Here is a 21,440-nt window from a genome sequence, read left to right as displayed (position 1 = left end):
AGCATATAGAAAGTAGAAATAAATGACACATACATATTTCATTCCAAAAGCCTTTTGTTTTTATATATATATTTGCAACATGAATTGTCATTTCATTACTATCTAATGTTTAGAAGTAGCAGGCGTTTAGAATAAAGTTTAGGACAAACACCATCAGTGTTTCTCACTTCATGTTCATAGTTTTGAATGAATATGTCACATTCAGTCGGGTGGTCACATATGGTCTAGTCGCACAAATATTTCAACGTATTCGAAGCTCAAATCAGATCACAAATTCTGCCTCTGAAGGTGATCGGAACTCCACACAGCCACCGTGTGACACTCTTTTTTATGTTGATATGACAAAGCAATCATAAGTTATAGTATTACAAAAATTATTTATCATAGTGTCCAAAAATGTCTCTAAGTGTCCAAAAGCCTCTCCAAATGCATAAAACATAAAATTGTACATGAATGTAAGCACAGCGTAGTTCTAGCGGGAAGACTAGCAGCTGTACATCACATCATTAGCTGGGTAACTCCTAGCCAATCACATGTAAGCCATTGCTTTATAAGTCTGCTCACAATCTATCACATTGCTGTTTCAGTATGCTAACACAGCAACTTCCACCACCCCACCACCACCAGTTGAGCCCCGTCCCGCACGCCTCCTATCTCCGGCAGGATATGATGGTTCCGAGTACAACTCCCTCGGACCGCCAGACGGGGCCTACGCCAAAGAGAGACATTACTTTTCTGTTTTACATTCATCAAATAAATGGCATCTTAAACCTCACTCAAGCCTGCATGTCTTCCCGATAGAAATACTTATTACATTGAGTCTGTGTCATGTACTTGGCGACATCTCCTGGTGGCCATTTGTAACATTGTGCTTTGTGTGGATTACCTAATGATCTATGCATCCGATTACCCTGTGGGCTCGTTTGAATGAAAATTGGTAAAATGGTAATATTTTATGTTCTGTTAATTTTTCGTCAAGTTATAAGTGAAAACGCGTCATATAAGCAAAAACCTGTTCACATGAAACATAAATCTCAAAGACATATAGTTAGCTATTACTCGCTATATTTTTGTCTGTGAGTAAAACAAATGAGCTGATTGTATTCTGCTTTTTCAGAGCTTTCCAACAACATATGACACATGGCTATTTGATGAGATTGGTATTTTTACTGATTGCAGTAATATGTACATTTCATTTTTTATTATTATAAATGATTAAAACGGTACAATTCTGATTTGTCTGCAAATTTCAAAGCAATTGTTCAGTTTTGGTCATAATGCCTAAACTGCATAATGGAAAGTAGAGCTTCTAAGCTTTCAAACGATCCCTATTTTGTGTTGGTCAAAACTGTAATTATTAATAGTTTGACATTTTTTTATTCTCACGGGCCGCAGAGCTTAAAGAGCTAACATGAGAATGTGTCAAATTGCTGAATATGGACACATATGCAAAGTATATTGAATAAAAGGCAAAAGTTCGTAATCTGAAATGCTGAATGTATTTCTTAAAAAAACTATGTTGACTTGACTTACCATTGTGTTTCTGGTAAGGGGTATGCAGACACTTTCAAGGACAGCCGAACTGATTTTTGTCCATCTTTAGCCTCTTTAACTGATCCATTCCTGTAGTCCAAACTGATAAAAGGCTTCTCTGTAGGATAAAAATTAAGAGTTACTATTTACTCATTTATTATTAAAGGTGCACTCAGTAAATCTGGTCTTTGTGTCATCTTGGACTTACACTGACACCTAGTGGCTTGGATGCAGCATCATTTAAAATCAATAGTTTTCAGTTTTAGATGCCATTGTAGAAATGTAGTATTCACAGTCAGCCATGATTACTTTAATCAATGAGTGAAAGTGTCAAATAACAGGATGGTTACTGAGATTAAGCGAGTGGTATTCAGCTGGTCATGTGATTCTAAAATGGCCGCCCCAATGTGCGGACCCTCTCCACATAGAATAAAACAGCTTTTATAAGGTTACTAATAAGACTGGAGTCTTCATTTTAATGTGAGTGCTCATGATTTCCTACATTGCAAAATTACAATTCATGTCTTTAGGAGTTTTTTAATGAGGAACAAATTACTGAGTGCACCTATAAAGGTCTATGACAGGGCGGAGGGGCGGGTGGTGATTCTACACACCCGGTCCGGCCCTGCCCTCCGCCCTGTCACAAGGTCATTTAGATAACTAGATGTATAGAGGGATATATATCTGACCTACCATGAACTATGACTAAAGTAGTCAGTTCTCGTTTTATATCCACACTGCCAGCAGAACAGGTGTAAAAGCCACTATCTTCCACGTTAATGTTCCGAATGGTCAGAATGCTGGAAACTTCCGTGGCTTTATCCAGGATGTTCCGCACTGGATGAAAATTCGCCACCCTGTTCTCCTGTCGGCACAGGACCAAAAAAATTGCCATGAACACTTGATTATTTTACAACAATTTTAAAGGGGTAGTTCACCCAAAAATTTATTGAAGAGAAAATGTGAATTTAAGGAGATAATGTGATGTGAAACTATCATAAAGCAATACCCAGCAATACTTGGCTTGCAAAACACAAATGAGGCCAAAACCAAAGCTGATATTAATCTAAAATACTAGACTATGGAGAGCAGAAATAATGATTGCATAGATTTATTAGTGGTCATAGATCTGACAAGCACAGGAGTGTAGGAGAATAATGAAAATGACAGACTGCATATGTTATTTCTTAACATTGCAATCGCACCAAAGCCACTGGGCGTTTGTTCACAGGCCAATACCTTTTATACGCCATCAATTAATAAGATTAAGGTCATTTATCCTGGATTGGACAGATCATGCTCTCTTGCAGTTCAAGCAGAAAGAGTTCATCTTACAGCATGATAACCACAGCATGCAGTCTGGCCGGGTAATTACCTTTTGGCCCGGGTAGTCCCACTTGAATTCCACACCAGTGTTGAACTCGACCAGCGCGGTGCAGTTGAGCACCAGTAACTCCCCCTGCATGAGCTCCACGGGCGAGTCTTCGGGAAACAGCTTGAGCTCGTAAAACTTCAATCCTGTTGGGTGTTACAAATATTGATGGTGAGAGTCAGCACTTTGTGGGCATAGTGTGTGTAACATTCGGACATTTTCAGAAGTGTTAAAACATACATTCTGGGACACATATTCCAACTAGATGTTTTACTAGAATGGTGCATGCCCGTACAAAAGTCGCCCCAATAATGCTAGGGTGTTGTAAGTGGTTGCTAGGGAACTGCAATGCAGTTGCACATCTGTTGCATGCATGCATGAGTTATGTGCAGCGTATTAGCACTTATTCTAACACCAAATATGAACCAGAGCAATAGTGATACTTGCCATTGCAAACACCACTAATAACCACAGCTGTCTGTTAGTTTGAAATGTTCTGTGTGTGTTCAGACAAACCCCTAATAACCTCATTCATCTAAATAAACCCAACTGAGACTATTTCCATTGTTGATCATTTGTTAATTTGAATCCAGGCCCAAACAGAGCAACTGAACCAAACAATGCCATTAGGTGGATTGTCTTAGATATACTAATGCAATATTCGTTCTAGAGGCCAGCTGGTGTTGACTGTCATGCTCTACTGACTCTCTAAAGCATCATCTCAGTGAAGCAAAGTTATAAATATTCCCTCAGAGAAAAAAAGACTATTGACATTGGCAAATGTTTTGAATGTCCCACACTTTAGATACAAAAAATGAGTCATGACCTTATTAGCAGAGTAATGATTAAACATTTAGGAGACGTCCCAAAACAGGGAGGATGTTATGGCTAATTTCAGAGGCAGCATACAGGAAGGACTTTTATTCAATTACCTGGGCCAATTCTAACAGAGTTTCTGAAAGAATAAGAAAGTCTGAAAGTGTGAATGTCTGGTTCAAATGGAAACTGAATAAGGTCTTACCTGTGGCCTGCACAATGTACACAGGTGATCTGGACTCGGTGTTTTGGTCAGAGAAGGAGCAGAAGAATCCGAAGAATATAGAACTGTTTTTAAAGAGGTATCTGGGAACGGAAAAGCCTCTTTTGTTATTCCAGGTGATGTCATCGCCTTCCAGAGGCACTGGAGGCAGCTCCAACTGTACGAAGAATGACAAACAACGAACATATGAGGATCAAAAATCTCACTTATACCAATGTACTAATCACATTTTGGAAAAATGTCAATAAAAATGCCAGCCACAATACTGCAAAAAGTAATTTTCACTATTTTTAGATCATCTTTGGCTGTAAAAATATCTAGACATCTTTAAAGCACGATAAACTTACTCAAAAATCTAAATTGTGTAAGAACAATAAGTTTTCATAATATCGGGAATTAAGTTCATGTTTCTTACCCCTATAGTTTCATTCCTGTTTTAAGCATAAATGTACACAATTTTGTTAGATTAATGCTTAAAACAAGAAAAAACTATTTGCCATTACAGTATGAAAATAAACTTAATTCAAGATATATTCCCTTCAAACAACAGCCCATAATATTTTGTGCAGTTTTCTTCTCAAATAAAGTTATATTGTTTTAAAGATGTTGAAATATTTTTACTGGAAAACAAAACAAAAACATTGATTAAGTGGATTATTTTTGCAGTGAACTTCAGAATTAAGATGATTGTGGTATGGCACCAAACAGTCTGTGCCTTTGGGCAATATTTCCCGAAATAGTTGGCTTTTTCTTTATATTTTACACTGATGAGCCAAAATATTATGACCACATGCCTAATATGCTGTTGTTCCAAAGCGTGCCGCCAAAACAGCGTCGACACGCTGAGGCATGGACTTTACAAGACCCCTGAAGGTGTCCTGTGGTATTTGGCACCAAGACATTAGCAGCAGATCCTTCAAGTCCTGTAAGTTGCGATGTGGAGCCGCTGTGGTTCGGACTTGTTGGTCCAGCACATCCCACAGATGCTCAATCAGATTGAGATTTGGGGAATTTGGAGAACAGGGCAACACCTTGAACTCTTCATGAAATCATGTTCCTCAAACCATTCCCGAACAATGTGTGTAGTGTGGCAGGGTGCATTATCCTGCTGAAATAGGCCAGTGCCATAAGGGAATACCATTGCCATAAAGGGGTGTACCTGGTCTGCAACAATGTTTAGGTAGGTGGCACGTGTCAAATTGACATCCACATGAATGGCCAGACTCAGGGTTTCCCAGCAGAACATTGCCCAGAGCATCACACTTCCTCCACACTTTGCTTGTCGTCTTCCTACAGTGCATCCTAGTGTCATCACTTCCCCAGGTAAACGCCACACACGCACATGGCCGTCCTCGTGATGTAAAAGAAAATGAGACTCATCGGACCAGGCAACCTTTTCCACTGCTCCAAGATCCAGTTCTGATGCTCATGTGCCCATTGTAGGTGCTTTCAACGGTGGACAGGGGTCATCATGTGGATTCTGACCAGTCTGTGGCTATGCAGCCCCATACGTAGCAGGGTGCAATGCACTGTGTGTTGTTCATATTCCTCCCGTAACCGTCATTACAATTTTCTGTGACTTGTTCCACAGTAGACCTTCTGTCGGTTAAGACCAGACTGGACACTCTTCATTGCCTTCAAGCATCGATGAGCCTTGGGCGCCCATCACCCTGTCGCCGGTTTGTCCCTCCCCGGACCACTGTCAGTAGGTACTCACCACTGCTGACCGGGAGCACCCCACAAGCCTTGCCGTTTCAGAGATGCTCTGACCCAGTTGTCTGGCCATAACAATTTGGCCCTTGTCAAAATCGCTCAGGTCTTTACTCCTGCCCATTTCTCCTGCATTTAACACGTTGACTATGAGAAGTGATTGTTTGCTCACCATCTAATCTAACTAGACCTTGACATGTGGCCTTGTTTGGTGATGATAGACATTGCATAGCTGTGAGTGGTCATCAGTGTATGTTTGGATAACATAAAGTCAAAAACTTTCTTTCTGTCTTCCTATTAGTCTGATATTTAGCAGTGTACAGAATAACTCCGAAATGTAAATAGGCTATGGCTTTTTAATGTTGAATGGCTTATACTTTCAATTTAATAGAGGTAACTGTATAGATATCAGTATTGGCCTTGATGTTGTATCAAAATATAATAAGTGGTATCGCCTTCTCTGTTGCACAATGATCTCAGAGGCCATAAATGAAGTCTACCTGGGGAATGCCCACATTGATGGAATTCTGAAAGTTTCTGTTTTCATTACCTTTGGCTTAGAAAACTATATGTCACCTGAGTGCAAAGTGCTGAAAGTTACACTTATACTGTGTACTACTGCAATAATACTTGGTTAAATCCCTAGAATAATACAAAAACAAATCACTCCCATAATCTATTCTGCAGAAACAGAGAGATAACATGAGCTGCTGTTGGACCTACCAAGAAGAGCGTGACTTTCAGGTCAGGATCTGACACCAGACATGGCACTTCAATGTGTGTTTCAGAGTCTGTTATGAAGATGGTCTCCATGTCGTTCTTATTTCTCCCGATAAATGGCTGTTTTGGGTCTGTTTAAAAGAAATGAGACATCAGTTGACTTTTGATTTCTCAAAGGTGTATCAAAAGTGCTTTACTGTTGCTTTCATTGTGAGTGTATTATGGTAATCTTTGTTTTGACAATCTGAGGAATGAGTTGAAATTTTCTGTAGTAATTGACATCATGCCACAGATGCGGTCTAATATCGATAGAGATTACATTTCTAACTCAACAGTTTTTTAACACAGAATAATCTTTGAAATCACGAGATTATAAGACATAAAATTCCACCTTATGTACTATGCCTGAACATGAACAGTCTTTAGTCAGATAACGGTCAGATAGATTTAGTCTGTGGATCATATGAAATAGGGATGACTTTTAATATACCCTCTGTCAACAGTCTCCAGCATTGTTTCTAAAACCATTTAATAGCAGGCTTTCGTCTTGGTCAGAATCCATATGTGCGGGACTGCTAAAACAATCCTCTACAGCTTATGTTTTCCACAGGAGGTCACAGCACAGTTTCTAAACCTTTATTTGAATATCACAATGGTGAAGCCTGTTTCTCTAAAGCTGCCATGATTCTAAGAAGTCCTCAAAGCAATCACTCCAAGCTGTCGGCGTCCAAACAAAAGGTCCATATCTCAAAGTTTATATTTCTGCCCCGCGGTGGTATGCATACACAGACATAATTGGAAAAATATACAAATCTTCAAAGTTATGGTGCTTCACAATAAATCATCTTCGGGAATTACTTGCTACAGGGCACCTTCCAAAGAGGATGCGAGTGGAGATATTAAAGTTATTATTATTATTATTATTATTTTTATTCAGTTTCATTTTCGTTAGTTTTCACTCGAAGATGGTTAGTTTGACTTTATTTTACTCTTTCAATGTTTTCTAGTTTTAGGCCACATTAACACTAATCCTTTTCCAGTTTCTGGAAGTATGCATTAACAAAGAGCATTTTCCAAGGAAAACTCTGTAATAGTGTGAATGAGAGGCATAACCATAGATAAATTAATGCATTTTCATACAAAAAATGTTGCACTGCACTTATAATTGTAATCTGTAAAAACATCAAACTCATCAAATAGCCATGTGTCATATGTCGTTGGAAAGCACCGAAAGAGTAGAATAGAGAAAGCATATATGTTTCACTCACAGACAAAAACACAGTGAGTAATAGCTAGGTACTGTATATGTCTTTGTCTATAGTTTCCTTTATTCTGCAGTGACATATAATTTGGAAGTCAAGCCTGGATTTATATGGATTCACAAACACTTACTAAATGGGCCTTTTCACCCAATTCAGTCTTTGAAGAGGTGTTGCTCATATGCTACATTTTCACGTATAACGAAAAATAAACAGAACATAAAATATCTTTATCTTTAAAATGAGCCCACACACAAAGTGATCGGATGCATAGATCACACAGTATCTGGCTATCTTGCTATCTGGCTACAAACACGTTGGCTTTCCTGGATCAGATGACGTCATCGGAAATGCTAAACCAATCGGATTGGGTTCAGGTTGCTCCAACCGGTGGTGATAGTCCTCCATATTTGGGCAGAAAGTCATGTGATCAATCACTCTAATTAGATATGGCCACCAGGAGATGGCACCAAGTACATGAGAAATCAATGATGACTCAAATGGCACAGAATGAAACTCATTCTGTGAAATCTCATTACTAAAATCATGTCTGCATGCTATGCAAACCTTTAGTCATTGTTGTGTTTGCATGTGTAATTATTTAGTATGTACAATTTTATGTCATATGTGTTTGGAGAGGCTTTTGGACAAAGGATAAATAATTTTTGCAATGCTCTAACCTTTATGGAAGCTGGCTCAAGTAAAATTATTAAGGTAACTGATATTAAATGGTTTGCAATTATATAGCACCTTTTTAAGCCTTAACAGTTTTCAAAGTGCTTTACACTGCGTCTCATTCACCCATTCACACACACATTCATACACCAATGGCGGCAGAGCTGCTATGTAAGGTGCTAGCCTGCGATTGGGAGCAACTTGGGGTTCAGTGTCTTGCCCAAGGACACTTCGGCATGTGGAGTCATGTGGGCCGGAATTCGAACCACCAACCCTGCGATTAGTGGCCGACCCACTCTACCAACTGAGCCACAGCCTCAACGATAACCTTATGTAAACGATAACCAAATTTTATTTACTTTTGATAAATATTACACATATGACGATTCTCCAGGAAAGGCGGGAGACTTGAACAATGTTATAGCACATAATGCTATCAATATTTCACAACGTTATTAATGTTTAAGCCCAAAAATATATCAAATTAATTTATAGTCAAAAACACAGATTAAAACTTAACAGTCTCTTTTCTTAAGATTCCCGAGTGGAGACACATCACACGCTGTTCGGGTTTCCGGGTGATTTTGATTCAGATTTGTAAAATTAATCGTTCATACTGCTTTGTGGAACAATTTAACAGATTCAAAAGAATCTAATTGGTCAAAAGATTTGACTCAAGCAATTAGTTTGGGAAATGAACATCATTACCACTAAGCCGCATGAAGTTTACATTTAAAGTTATGTTATTGTTTCCATTGTTCAGTCGCAAAAGTAACTCTGGAGTTTATTTTTATTTCGGCTGACGACAATGTTTTCATTTAGTTTTCACGATAATAACACCGGATGGGAGTGCTTCGGGGCATGACATGTAGCCATAACGGAATGCTCAATGCTGACAGCTCCTAGAGGTATGGAGACCTGTGAGCGGTTAACTTAAGCCACATGCAGCCCGGTGTCATTTTGCTTTATGCTCCCTGCTAATTTATAGCTGTGATTTCAGCTGGTTTTGATCAACCTCCTGGTAAGATCAGTGGAAACTGTTTCGGCATCTTGTCAGAAGAAATCAGCCGGCATTTCACATGAGTGAGCAAGTCAGCGGGTGTTTGTACCTGACTCTCCACAGGCCCATTTCATCCACAGTCTTAAAACACTGTCATGGAATAAGAGCAACACCAGGCAAGCTGTCCGATGTTTGCAACTCTTTTATCAGTTGGTCGAAAACCAATTGGTTACAAATTCAGGGCTGGGTTGTGTTGCAAAGATAAACAATCATTTTAGATGGAATTCTTAAAGCAATAATTCACTAAAACATGAAAAGTCTGTCAATATTTTCTCACCCTCATGTTGTTCCAAAGCTGTATACTTTCATACATTTTTTTGTGAAGCCCATAAATTGAATTTTTTTAAGAATCTTAGCACAGCTATTACCATAATGTGCAGTGAAAGTTCATTTTGACCCACCTGTCCAACTCCAAAAAGATAAACAATTTAAGTCATTACATTTTCCAAATTTAAGTAGTTTAGGTCAAATATTAAAAAAATAGCAGATATCGCACACGAAAACCAATGTTGTTTGGCGTCAATGATATCGATGTGCCGTTTATTTTTTTTAATCTGAATTTGAGAGTTTGAGATTATCAGTAAATAATGATTTAAGTTTCAGTGTGTTCCTCAAACAAAGCTACCGTATGTCTTCCGAAGACTTGGAATATAGCGTATTTAAACGATGTTGTCACTACGAACTGACATTGCAGGAAAACAGCGTAAAGATACTTTATTTTGTGTTCCATAGAAAAATAACAGCATGGGTTTAGAATGGAAATAATTGATTAAATAATGATCGAAGGTTCGGTTTTGGGTTAACTGTTCCTTTAATTCAGGCTTCTGTGTGGTCTACTGGAGTGTTGAGATGAAAAACATGGGCAGTCCCACAAAGTTGGACTAGAATTTTAGGCCTGGATTCAAAAGTCTTTTCCCAGAAAACTGTACAAGTGATTTGACTCAATGTGTTGAATAGAAGATTTGGATGAAAAGGCCCATTTAGCAAGTGATATGAATCCAGGCTTGACTTCCAAATGTAATGTCAGTGCAGAATAAATGAAACTATAGTTAAACACCCACTCACATTACTGGGGTGATGATGCGCTCAAACCATTAAAATCTAAATAAATATTCTTCCTTAAACATGATAAGAAGAATGCTGGCAGGGAGCGCAACGAATAGCACTTTCTCTGTTATCATTATTTTAGCATTTGGCTGCATGTTGCGTTTCTTTATTACTTTCTTATCTTAAGGTTATTCAGTATAAAAGCTCTTTCCTAATCACAGGCCGTGTCAGGGGCAAACCAAACTTGTTATAAACATGTGTGTGTGTGTATTATCTTCTTTGATCTTCAGAAGAGGGGTGATGCTTCTTATGAAATGTTTATGAAGTCCTTTTCTGCTCCCCAAAGTAAAGAGAAAACTTAGACAAAGATGGGGTATATTTGAGGGAAGTCAAATAAAAATGGGATTTGTGATTCGGTTTGCCTGAGGAAGAAACCACAAATTGCAAAAGGGACAAGACATAGGTTATCAGCACTCCTAGTCTAAAAAGGACATAAATGACTTCTTTAGATGGAAATATTTTCTTTCAGAAATAACATAAATTCTATCTATCTATCTATCTATCTATCTATCTATCTATCTATCTATCTATCTATCTGTCTGTCTGTCTGTCTGTCTGTCTGTCTGTCTGTCTGTCTGTCTGTCTGTCTGTCTGTCTATCATCTATCTATCTATCTATCTATCTATCTATCTATCTATCTATATATCTGTCTGTCTATCTGTGTGTCTGTTAATCTATCCATCCATCCATCTGTCCATCTATCTGTCTGTCTGTCTGTCTATTACTCAGTCTATCCATTTCTCTATCTATCTATCTATCTATCTATCTATCTATCTATCTATCTATCTATCTATCTATCTGTCTGTCTGTCTGTCTGTCTGTCTGTCTGTCTGTCTGTCTGTCATCTATCTATCTATCTATCTATCTATCTGTCTGTCTGTCTGTCTGTCTGTCTGTCTGTCTGTCTGTCTGTCTGTCTGTCTGTCTATCTATCTATCTATCTATCTATCTATCTATCTATCTATCTATCTATCTGTCTGTCTATCTGTGTGTCTGTTAATCTATCCATCCATCCATCTGTCCATCTATCTGTCTGTCTGTCTGTCTATTACTCAGTCTATCCATTTCTCTATCTATCTATCTATCTATCTATCTATCTATCTATCTATCTATCTATCTATCTATCTATCTATCTGTCTGTCTGTCTGTCTGTCTGTCTGTCTGTCTGTCTATCATCTATCTATCTATCTATCTATCTATCTGTCTGTCTGTCTGTCTGTCTGTCTGTCTGTCTATCATCTATCTATCTATCTATCTATCTATCTGTCTGTCTGTCTGTCTGTCTGTCTATCATCTATCTATCTATCTATCTATCTATCTGTCTGTCTGTCTGTCTGTCTGTCTGTCTGTCTGTCTGTTAATCTATCTATCCATCATCCATCTATCTATCTATCTATCTATCTATCTATCTATCTATCTATCTGTCTGTCTGTCTGTCTGTCTGTCTGTCTGTCTGTCATCTATCTATCTATCTATCTATCTATCTATCTATCTATCTATCTATCTATCTATCTATCTATCTATCTATCTATCTATCTATCTGTCTGTCTGTCTATCATCTATCTATCTATCTATCTATCTATCTATCTATCTGTCTGTCTGTCTGTCTGTCTGTCTGTCTATCATCTATCAATCTATCTATCTATCTATCTATCTGTCTGTCTGTCTGTCTGTCTATCATCTATCTATCTATCTATCTATCTATCTGTCTGTCTGTCTGTCTGTCTATCTATCTGTCTGTCTGTCTGTCTGTCTGTCTATCATCTCTATCTATCTATCTATCTATCTATCTATCTATCTATCTATCTATCTATCTATCTGTCTGTCCGTCCGTCTGTCTATCATCTATCTATCTATCTATCTATCTATCTATCTGTCTGTCTGTCTGTCTGTCTATCTGTATGTCTGTCTGTCTATCTATCTATCTATCTGTCTTTCTGTCTGTCTTTCTGTCTGTCTATCATCTATCTATCTGTCTGTCTGTCTGTCTATCATCTATTTGTCTGTCTGTCTGTCTGTCTGTCTATCTTTTACAGTATTCTTCAGTATTTAAATACATTATAATGAGAAAACTTAAAAAATATATATAGTTTAAAGCACACGTTAAGTTCGTACTAATGTGTCCAATTTGGTTTCATACATTTTTGAAAAACATTTATATAATTTCCAACAAAAAACATGAACTGGAACAATCTAGTAAAAGGTATTAAAAATAATCATGAATTTCAATAGTTTTATTTAAAAAGTTTTCTAACATATCTTTCAAGGTAAAAAATATTGTTTTGAAAAATCATGCATTTTTGAAGTTTTCTCAGGGTTACTCCATATGACCTGAACAAAACGTACTTTTCATAAAAATACCTCATATCATTTTTAAACTTTATGAAGAGCCTAAAGCGGTCCCTTTCTGTTTATTATTTTATTTATTTACTGTCACATGACAACAAAATGCAACTCACATGTTGATTACACCAATTGACGGATGTTTTTTAAATATTAATATTTTAAAACAAAATTGTTTCAATTTTTTTTTTAAAGAAATAATAATAAAAATAAAAGTATTCTGCACTCTTGCCACCACTTAATACAACTTTTATTTATTTATTTATTTTACTGTTTCTGGACAGTTACACCACATGACATTTGTTTACTTTAATTACTTTGAAGTAATTAACTTAATAGATCTGGACAAAAATTGAGCGTCGCGTCATTGATCCATTTGCTGTGAATTTTTCAATGACTTTTAACAATATAAAGCTCAATATTCTGAAATAAAACTGTTTTGCTGATTAAAAAATTGGATTGAGTTGTAATAACAAGTAATAAAGGATGGATAGTGGCCGTATAGAAAAATTTTAAATACAGAAACATAGCACTGATGATGTTTGACTTCACAGTTCTCACCTCGCACAAACGCATATATGCTGGCCGCAGTGGTTCCATCGATGATTGCAGTGATGTCCTGGTAGAAGCAGCGGTAGTACCCTGAGTCATTAGCCTGGGTGTTGTTCAGTATTAAGGTCTTGCAGTAAGGTTTCCCTGGCTCCCCTTGGCACTCCCTCACCCTGACTGCTCGGTGGCCCGGGGCGTCAATGGGCGGCTGCGGATCCTGACGATCGGTCAACTCAATTTTACTCAAAGACTCTTCAGGCCAGCTCCAGTCCAGAATCCGCTGTCCCCTGGTGGAATAGGTAATCATATTAAAGGTGCACTCAGTAACATTTGTCTTTGTGTCATCTTGGACTTACACTGACACCTAGAGGCTTGGATACTGCATCTTTTTTAAATCAATAGTTTTCAGTTTCAGATGCTATTGTACAAATTTTGTATTCACAGTCAGCCGGGTGTTTGGTTTGTAAGTGTTTTATTAGTTTCACAAATTTTAAACAATAATTTGCAAGCCCCTCGGATCATACAACATACTCTGGGCATGATTCCATATTTAGCTTGATGCATGTAAATCCGTGTTTTATACTTCCGTCGTTTGTCCAACCTTTTTCGCTTTACCTCAGTAATGCCAAACTACTGCTTCATTCGTGAACAAATCACTGAATTAATTTTTGAATTAATATTGTAAGTAAACAAATTTGACTGTTCTCGCAAACTAAATTTATTTTGCCCGTGAATGACTATTTTTAACAATTCAGCGATTCAATGACTCACTCATTTGACAATACACGCATTTGTCACCTTCAACTGGAGTAAAATAAAATTGACAGAAGTAGTTATAAAATAGTTATAACATTTATATTACAGTAAAATAGTTATAAAGTACATTAGTGATCATGAATTAATCTAATGAGTGGATTTAAAGGAATTGAGTCAGTGGGATTAATCAAAATCTCTGTAATCTTGCATCCAAATTGTCGCCTGACAAGGTTTAATATAGGTTTGTACCTATATTTTGTTTACGAGACAGTATCTTAAAGCTAAAGTATATAATTTCTGCGCCACTAGCACCACCAAACGGAATTGCAAAAATAAACATTATTTTCAAAACAGCTGAATACGTCCCCCTTCTGCCGTTGATTAAACAAACAGACAATCCCGCCCCTCAGGCGGGTCTCTCAAAACAAACAGAGGAATTTTCATAGCACCACAGAGACACAGTGTTTACAGTTTTCAAGAAAATGTCCTTATAAATAGGCTTGCTTATGGTATTTTAACACCTAAAACGTTCCATACTTCAGCTTTAACATACAGTTTCTTGAACTCCCTATCTCTGAGTCCCTTGGATAATAATTTTGAACAGCAGCCATGAATTTGCGTAATACTGCCTATTGATCACTCTGAGAGGTAAACCAAAAATATGTTTCCCTCTCAAAGGTATATTATTGTAACTGATGAAAAATAGTTTATTCTGGGAATTCTTGGCAGAGAAATGTCTACAAATTTTGAAGGGATTAGAGCTAAGTATGTTTTAAATATGTTCAAACCATATTTATTTGTGAACTAAACCCCCCAATCACTTCCAAATGTAACATTCCCCTTGAGTTTGTGCTGGCTCACAATCTTAACCAATTATTCAATAAAAATGGTCCAATGGGGGGCCTGGGTAGCTTAGGAAGTATTGACGCTGACTATCACATCTGGAGTCGTGAGTTCGAATCCAGGGTGTGCTGAGTGACTCCAGTCAGGTCTCCAAAGCAACCAAATTGGCCTGGTTGCTAGGGAGGGTAGAGTCACATGGGGTGTGTGGTAAATTATGTTTTGTAAATCGTGCGTAGATCGAGGCGAAAAGCATAAGCCTCCCATGCTGAGTCTCCGCGTTCTCATGCACAGTGAGCCACGTGATAATGCGCAGATTGACTGTCTCAGAAACGGAGGTAACTGAGACTTGTCCCCCGCCACCCGGATTGAGGTGAGTAACCGTGCCATCATGAGGACCTACTAAGTAGTGGGAATTGGGCATTCCAAAATTGGGATTAAAAAAGTTATTAATAAAAATAGTATTTCACTACAAATTACCAATTATTTCTCTAAAACTGTAATCAGATTACTTTACTATTTACTTTTGTGCAAAAGTAATCACATTACTAATAACTTTACATTTAAATTACTTTACAAAACACTTTTCCACTCAACAAATTCAAAATAATGTCTAAATTTCTTCCTTGTGTATTCTTACACACGTCACACAATCAGCACCTCACATTTCTCCTTCACAAAGACTCGTAACAGGGCCATAATTCATGTATTATACATTAATAATATATCAGACATAAGCATAACCCTATAATGTACTTAAAAGTAGTTAAAGTCAGTAACTGTATACTGATTACAAGAATTTAAAATGTAATGCATTACACTACTTTTTGACAAAGTAATTATATTACAGTAACTAATTACTTTGTAATTTGATTACACTCAACACTGTTGCCAGGTTAGGCACAACGCATTCCATGGTAAAATCACTGTAAAGCCCAGACTTGAGTGGCTTATTGCTTTTATAAAACGACATTTACAACAATATAATAAAAGTTACCATGTTTAATAAATAGTTACATTTATTAACATTAATAATCAGGATAAATAATTATTTCACTAAGTAATATAAAGGCTTCCTACACCTTTGGAACAATTACATTTCCAATTGTTAATGATTTCTGGATAAGGATTTAAAAAAAAAAATAAATTATAAACAAAAACAAAGAGCAATTTCTAGACAATGAAATATTTTATTTATATGTATATTCACAATAGAAATTCAAAAACAAATGATTATACTTTAGGAAGTTATTTTCCATAACAGTAGGATGTTTTGTTTACCATTGCCAAGCAACATTACAACTTGGTACATTAATATAGAATGTGTGACCACAGGTGTACCCCATTTATCTGTATTTTACAAATGCATTGATCTTTGGGTGATCCAATCAGAATACAGTCAAAATTTTGTGTATATACTTTAAACTTACCTGCATGTAATAGTCAACGTGTCGTTAGCATTAATCACAAGCTGGTCTTTGGTGTTGTCAAGGGTGGGTGGACTCATAGAAAACCCAGTCACCAGACCTGCAGGATAGAAAATATCATCATCATCATCATCATCATCAATAAGTTCTCTCTGACAGCAGAATCTCTGTGCAGTCAAATTCCTTTGATATTCCAACTAATAATCTCTCTTGACAGATTCTTGGATGCAATTCCACAAGTGTTATCCATTACGAGGGACTGGTTTACAGATCATATATTCCATAGGATTGTCTAGACCTTTGGTTTTCAAACTTGGATCTATGGACTCCAGGAGGGCCATAAGGAGTCACTGGGGATCAACAGAAAATTTGAGAGAATAAACAAATTTGTATATAGTATTATGAAAAAATATTTATCTCACTTTCTTGCAATGTACATAATATGTTCAAAAAAAGGTTCAAATCAAGTGTTGTATATACTTTTTTTTAACACTTAATAGAGAGTAAATATTTGCTAATATTTTAGGGTAATAATTAGTTTTGGTTTTAGTACATCCATCCATCCATCCATCGTCAACCGCTTATCCTGTGTACAGGGTCGCGGGGGGCTGGAGCCTATCCCAGCTAACATTGGGCGAAAGGCGGGGGACACCCTGGACAGGTCGCCAGTCCATCGCAGGGTTTTAGTACAAATAAAGCCAATTAATTTGTTTTGTAAACAATGTTTTTATTATATCAATGTAAGTGCAGCGTAGTTCTAGCGGGAAGCAGCTGTACATCATCGCACCGTTAGCTGGGATATTCCTAGCCAATCACATATAAGCTGTTGTTTTATAAATCTGCTCACAATCTATCACATTGCTGTTTCAATGTGCTAACACGGCAACCTCCACCACCCCACCACCAACAGTTGAGTCAAGTCCTGCACGGGGGTAGGCTCCTCGCCCCTGCTTCCTATCTCCGGCAGGATATGACGGTTCCGATTACAGATGGAGCCTACGCCAAAGAGAGACATTACTTTTCTGTTTTATATTAACCCTAACCCTATTTCTGTCAGAGCCGTAGCCTAGCGGGCTGAGCTCATGATGTACGATGCTGATGCATCACAGGTGACCTGAGTTCGAGTCCTGGTTTGTGAGGTCTTTTCCCAATCCCATTCCCACTCTTTTCCATCTCATTTCCTGTCACCTCTCCACTTTCCCTATCCCGTTAAAAAGCCAAAAGGCCATAAAATAAAAACAAAAAAGAAGGGTGTCCCTTTAATGGGGAGCATCATATTAGGGGGTCCTTCGCATCACAAATTTGAAATCTGCCTGACCTACATGACCTTTAACATGTGTTTTAGCATTCATAACAGGACTTTTTCTTATAGGACTCCATGATATTCTACTTTTTAGCTTGAAATGCCTTGAGCACGTAAAAGAGTCCTTAATCTGGATTGTGTTTTGCTGACAGCAGGACAGAAAAGTCAAAAGGTCACTGTGCACAGGTTAATTGATCTTTCAGTGTTGATGGTATAAATGTGTTCTGTTGCACTCAGAGGGCACGGGCGTATGAAGATGTCACGAGGAGTTATGAGGCACACCTGGATCTACTTAACACAAAACAATGACAAGATGATACATTAAAAATGTAAAATAACAACCTTTAAATTAGTTTAAACAATTTTAATGACAAGTTAAATGGAGGAACGGGGAGGATGGTGGAAACACAACCCTTTACAGCACGTATTAAAGACGTTACAGGAGGCGTAGTAGGCATGCTAAAGAATCTAAAGTTCTAAAGAATCTAATGTTCTACATTTACACATTTGTCAGACACATTTATTCTAACAGTGCAATTGGAATATTTTTACATTTCATCAGTATGTGTGTTTCCTGGGAATCGAATCCATGGATGCTTAGATCTGTAATCTAATTAGTTTGTTAAATAACCGCTGAATCCAGGACCAAACAATTTTCTCATGTTATGATTATAAACAAGGAACTAAGAAAATAAAAATCTCATAAGAGTTCTATTGAATATCTCGATTGTCTCCTTGACAGCAATGCGAGCAAATGGAAACTTTAGCATCTCAACAGTGTCTCAAACTATGGTGAAATTTGCCAAGATACCAAAGTCTGATTTTCAATATAAAATCAAACATTTCTCATCAAATTCTTCCAAGACCTTACTGTATGTCAACAATTGTCCTAAATGATCCTGAGAAACATCTGAGACAAAAGATAATAGTTAAATTAAACCTATAACAGAGAACTCCATTAAGTTTCATGAGCTTTGAAAAAGCAACATCTAAGCAATAAAAAGTTCCTCTGGATTCTTACAAGATTGTTTATTAATCACAACCTCCCTATCAAATATCTATAAACAAATCAAATAAAGGACTCTCTAACGAATTCTGAAAACATACCATATATCATGGAATACCTTTAAAAGACCATATTCTTTTATATATTTCTTTAATATTTGCATGAAAACAATTTTTTTTAAGAAAATGTTAAAGCAAAAGACATAAAGGGGCTATATCATGAGGAATCAATTATTCCTTGACATTCTGACATATAAGAGGTCATTGTACTATAAAAACATATTGTACATTTCAAAATTCAAAAACGTAATCTATAATGCAAAAAAAGCATTTATTGAAATCAAGTTGCAAAAACACCTCATTATCTACTTCCGCGACTTCCCTACATCACTAGGGGGGCCATGAATTCATGAAGACCTTTACAGTGATAAAAATGAACACCTACTTGATGTCATCACATACTTGACCCCGCCAACTAGTGCTTTGGTTTTTAAACTGAGAGAGAGCAGGACAGACAAGCCTAGTGTAGCCTACTAAGTATTCCTGACCACCAAAGGCGACCCATCTGGACTATTTTGAATTATTTTTGTACATAAACATGCACTGGACAGATGTCTTTGACCATTTTCATGTATCTCACGCCACTTTTAAAAGATGCAACTCTGAAAATGAGACCCCAGTCTGTTTAATTTAGCTGTGCTGCGTCTTGCTATTTTGAGCACAAATGCATCCTGGATGACTTCTTGAGCCCATCTGAGCTGTTTGTAATAGTAGGTGCATGTAAACATGCACTAGATGGACGTCTTTGACTGTTTTGATGCATTTCCGGTGATGTGCGCATCAGTGCAGGATGATACTGTATGTGTGTATGTCTTGTTTTACCATGCTTTGGACTATGTATGTGATTCATGTGGATGTGTCTTTAACATATTTCAGCATGGATTGTAGGTTTTTTCAGCTCATATCAGAGTGTATTGCTTGTGAACGAGTCACAATATGATTCAAGCATTGCAAAGGAACTGTTATTGAAGGATGGGGAAGTTAAAAACACTTGGACCCGACTGCAAAACTGTAAGTAAATAGTTTAATTCATGAATATTTAAAATGTCATGACTGTTTGATAGTTTGATGTATGTAATATATTTGGATGCAATGTGTTGGATGTGTGTTATGTGTAAACCCTGAAATTTAGTTTTATAATGTTGTGGAACTTGTTCATTCTCTTTCGATTGGGTTTCAAATATGGCTATATTTGAGGGGCTGCAAAATGTTAACCAATCATAACAGTGGCTGTTTACATTGAAGTTTAAAGGAGGAGCAGGTCTCAAAACCGTGCGTTTCAGACAGACACCAAAGGAAGGGTGGAAAATGATCATATATTACTAAATTATTCGTGAGGAAAAATACTTGACTTATATCATCAGTGGACCTCAAGGAAGATAATACAATTATAAATTAAAAAAAGAGTATGTCATAAACCCTTTAACACATGGTAAAAAAACATACAGTATATAGTATGGCATATGTAATGTGATGAATAAGTTGTGTTCTTCTGAATATGAGAATGTACTTCACTTTGACATGAATATGGCAGTGATTCACATATGGTAAGAGATACCGAGAGTGAGAAAGGGTTCAAGTGGCCTCTCCTCTCTCTCATCCCAGACTAGCAGAGAAAAATGATTTTCATGCCTGTCCCTGTGACTCCATAGACACTATAAGCACACATGTCAATCAGAAAGAATATTTCTGGACCGGTGCATTTCATGTGCACTATCCATCTGCTTCAGACATATCCGGAATCAAAAGCCCACAATAGAATTTTGTAAATATTTGATGGCAAGTCACTGACCTGTTTACAGTTCGACAAGAACTTCCTGGTGGCTTTTCTGTGGTATTTTGAGCTTTGAGAGTTTATTGTTGGATATGAACTGGATTATAATAAAATCAAAATCAATTGTTGGATAAAAGCAATTGAGTTTTATAATCTCACATTTGCTTTTTTTGACACTTTTGGTTAAGGTTTTAGGTTTGGGGTTGGTAGGTAGGTTTTGTTGATTTAAAACTCGATAGGGCATTAATCTTAAAAACCTAATCTGTTTGGGGGAACATTTAACTCGCTATAAGAGCCACACAGTGGGCATTCCACCTCGGAACTGCCACGATACGTGTAAGGAGCCACATAATATAATTTACATTTATGCATTTGGCAGACACTTTTATCCAAAGCAACTTACAGTGCACTTATTACAGGGACAATCCCCCCATAGCAACCTGGAGTTAAGTGCCTTGCTCAAGGACACAATGGTGGTGGCTGTGGGGATCAAACCTGTGACTTTCTGATTACCAGTGTACCAGTTATGTGCATTAGACCACTACACCACCACCACTCCAGGCATATAATTTAGCACAAATGTCACCAGAGTCACATAATTTTCATGACATCAGGCTTTTTTTAATCAGAGTAAAGCCTTGATCCACTGCCAGACAACCTGCCTTCATACATATTAATGTTAAAACGGATGTGCATAAAATATACACCAGATAAAGTCCATGTGGGCATGTTGTAAACACATGTAAAATTCTCTCTTATTTGAGCTTTAAGAATATCTATATCCAAATGGATCACTCACTATGAAGAAGAACGATTGAGTTGCCTGCATGCTGACTTGAAAAGATTTATGAAAAGCATTAAGCCACTCACAGTGTGAAAAGTCAGCTCTCATCCACAACCCTTCTCAT

At 37.2% G+C, this 21,440-nt stretch overlaps 1 protein-coding gene across 4 annotated transcripts in view; it reads right to left on the bottom strand.

The window, feature by feature from the left end:
* LOC127659703 (vascular endothelial growth factor receptor 3-like) overlaps positions 1–21,440 on the bottom strand; it is a 64,003-nt gene that overhangs the window by 34,538 nt on the left and 8,025 nt on the right. For all 4 annotated transcript variants that reach the window (XM_052149644.1, XM_052149646.1, XM_052149643.1 and 1 more), the window contains 7 exons: positions 16,394–16,490; positions 13,380–13,654; positions 6,378–6,505; positions 3,927–4,101; positions 2,909–3,051; positions 2,227–2,398; positions 1,534–1,651 (listed from right to left, as the gene is read on the bottom strand). In XM_052149644.1, the coding sequence (XP_052005604.1) occupies positions 1,534–1,651; positions 2,227–2,398; positions 2,909–3,051; positions 3,927–4,101; positions 6,378–6,505; positions 13,380–13,654; positions 16,394–16,490 (1,108 nt within the window). The remainder of the gene's footprint in view (positions 1–1,533; positions 1,652–2,226; positions 2,399–2,908; positions 3,052–3,926; positions 4,102–6,377; positions 6,506–13,379; positions 13,655–16,393; positions 16,491–21,440) is intronic.

This window comes from Xyrauchen texanus, chromosome 19 (genome assembly GCF_025860055.1).
Source record: "Xyrauchen texanus isolate HMW12.3.18 chromosome 19, RBS_HiC_50CHRs, whole genome shotgun sequence".
Taxonomy (NCBI): domain Eukaryota; kingdom Metazoa; phylum Chordata; class Actinopteri; order Cypriniformes; family Catostomidae; genus Xyrauchen; species Xyrauchen texanus.
Note: the sequence above shows the minus strand (reverse complement) of the source record. Positions and strands in the feature narration are given on the sequence as shown.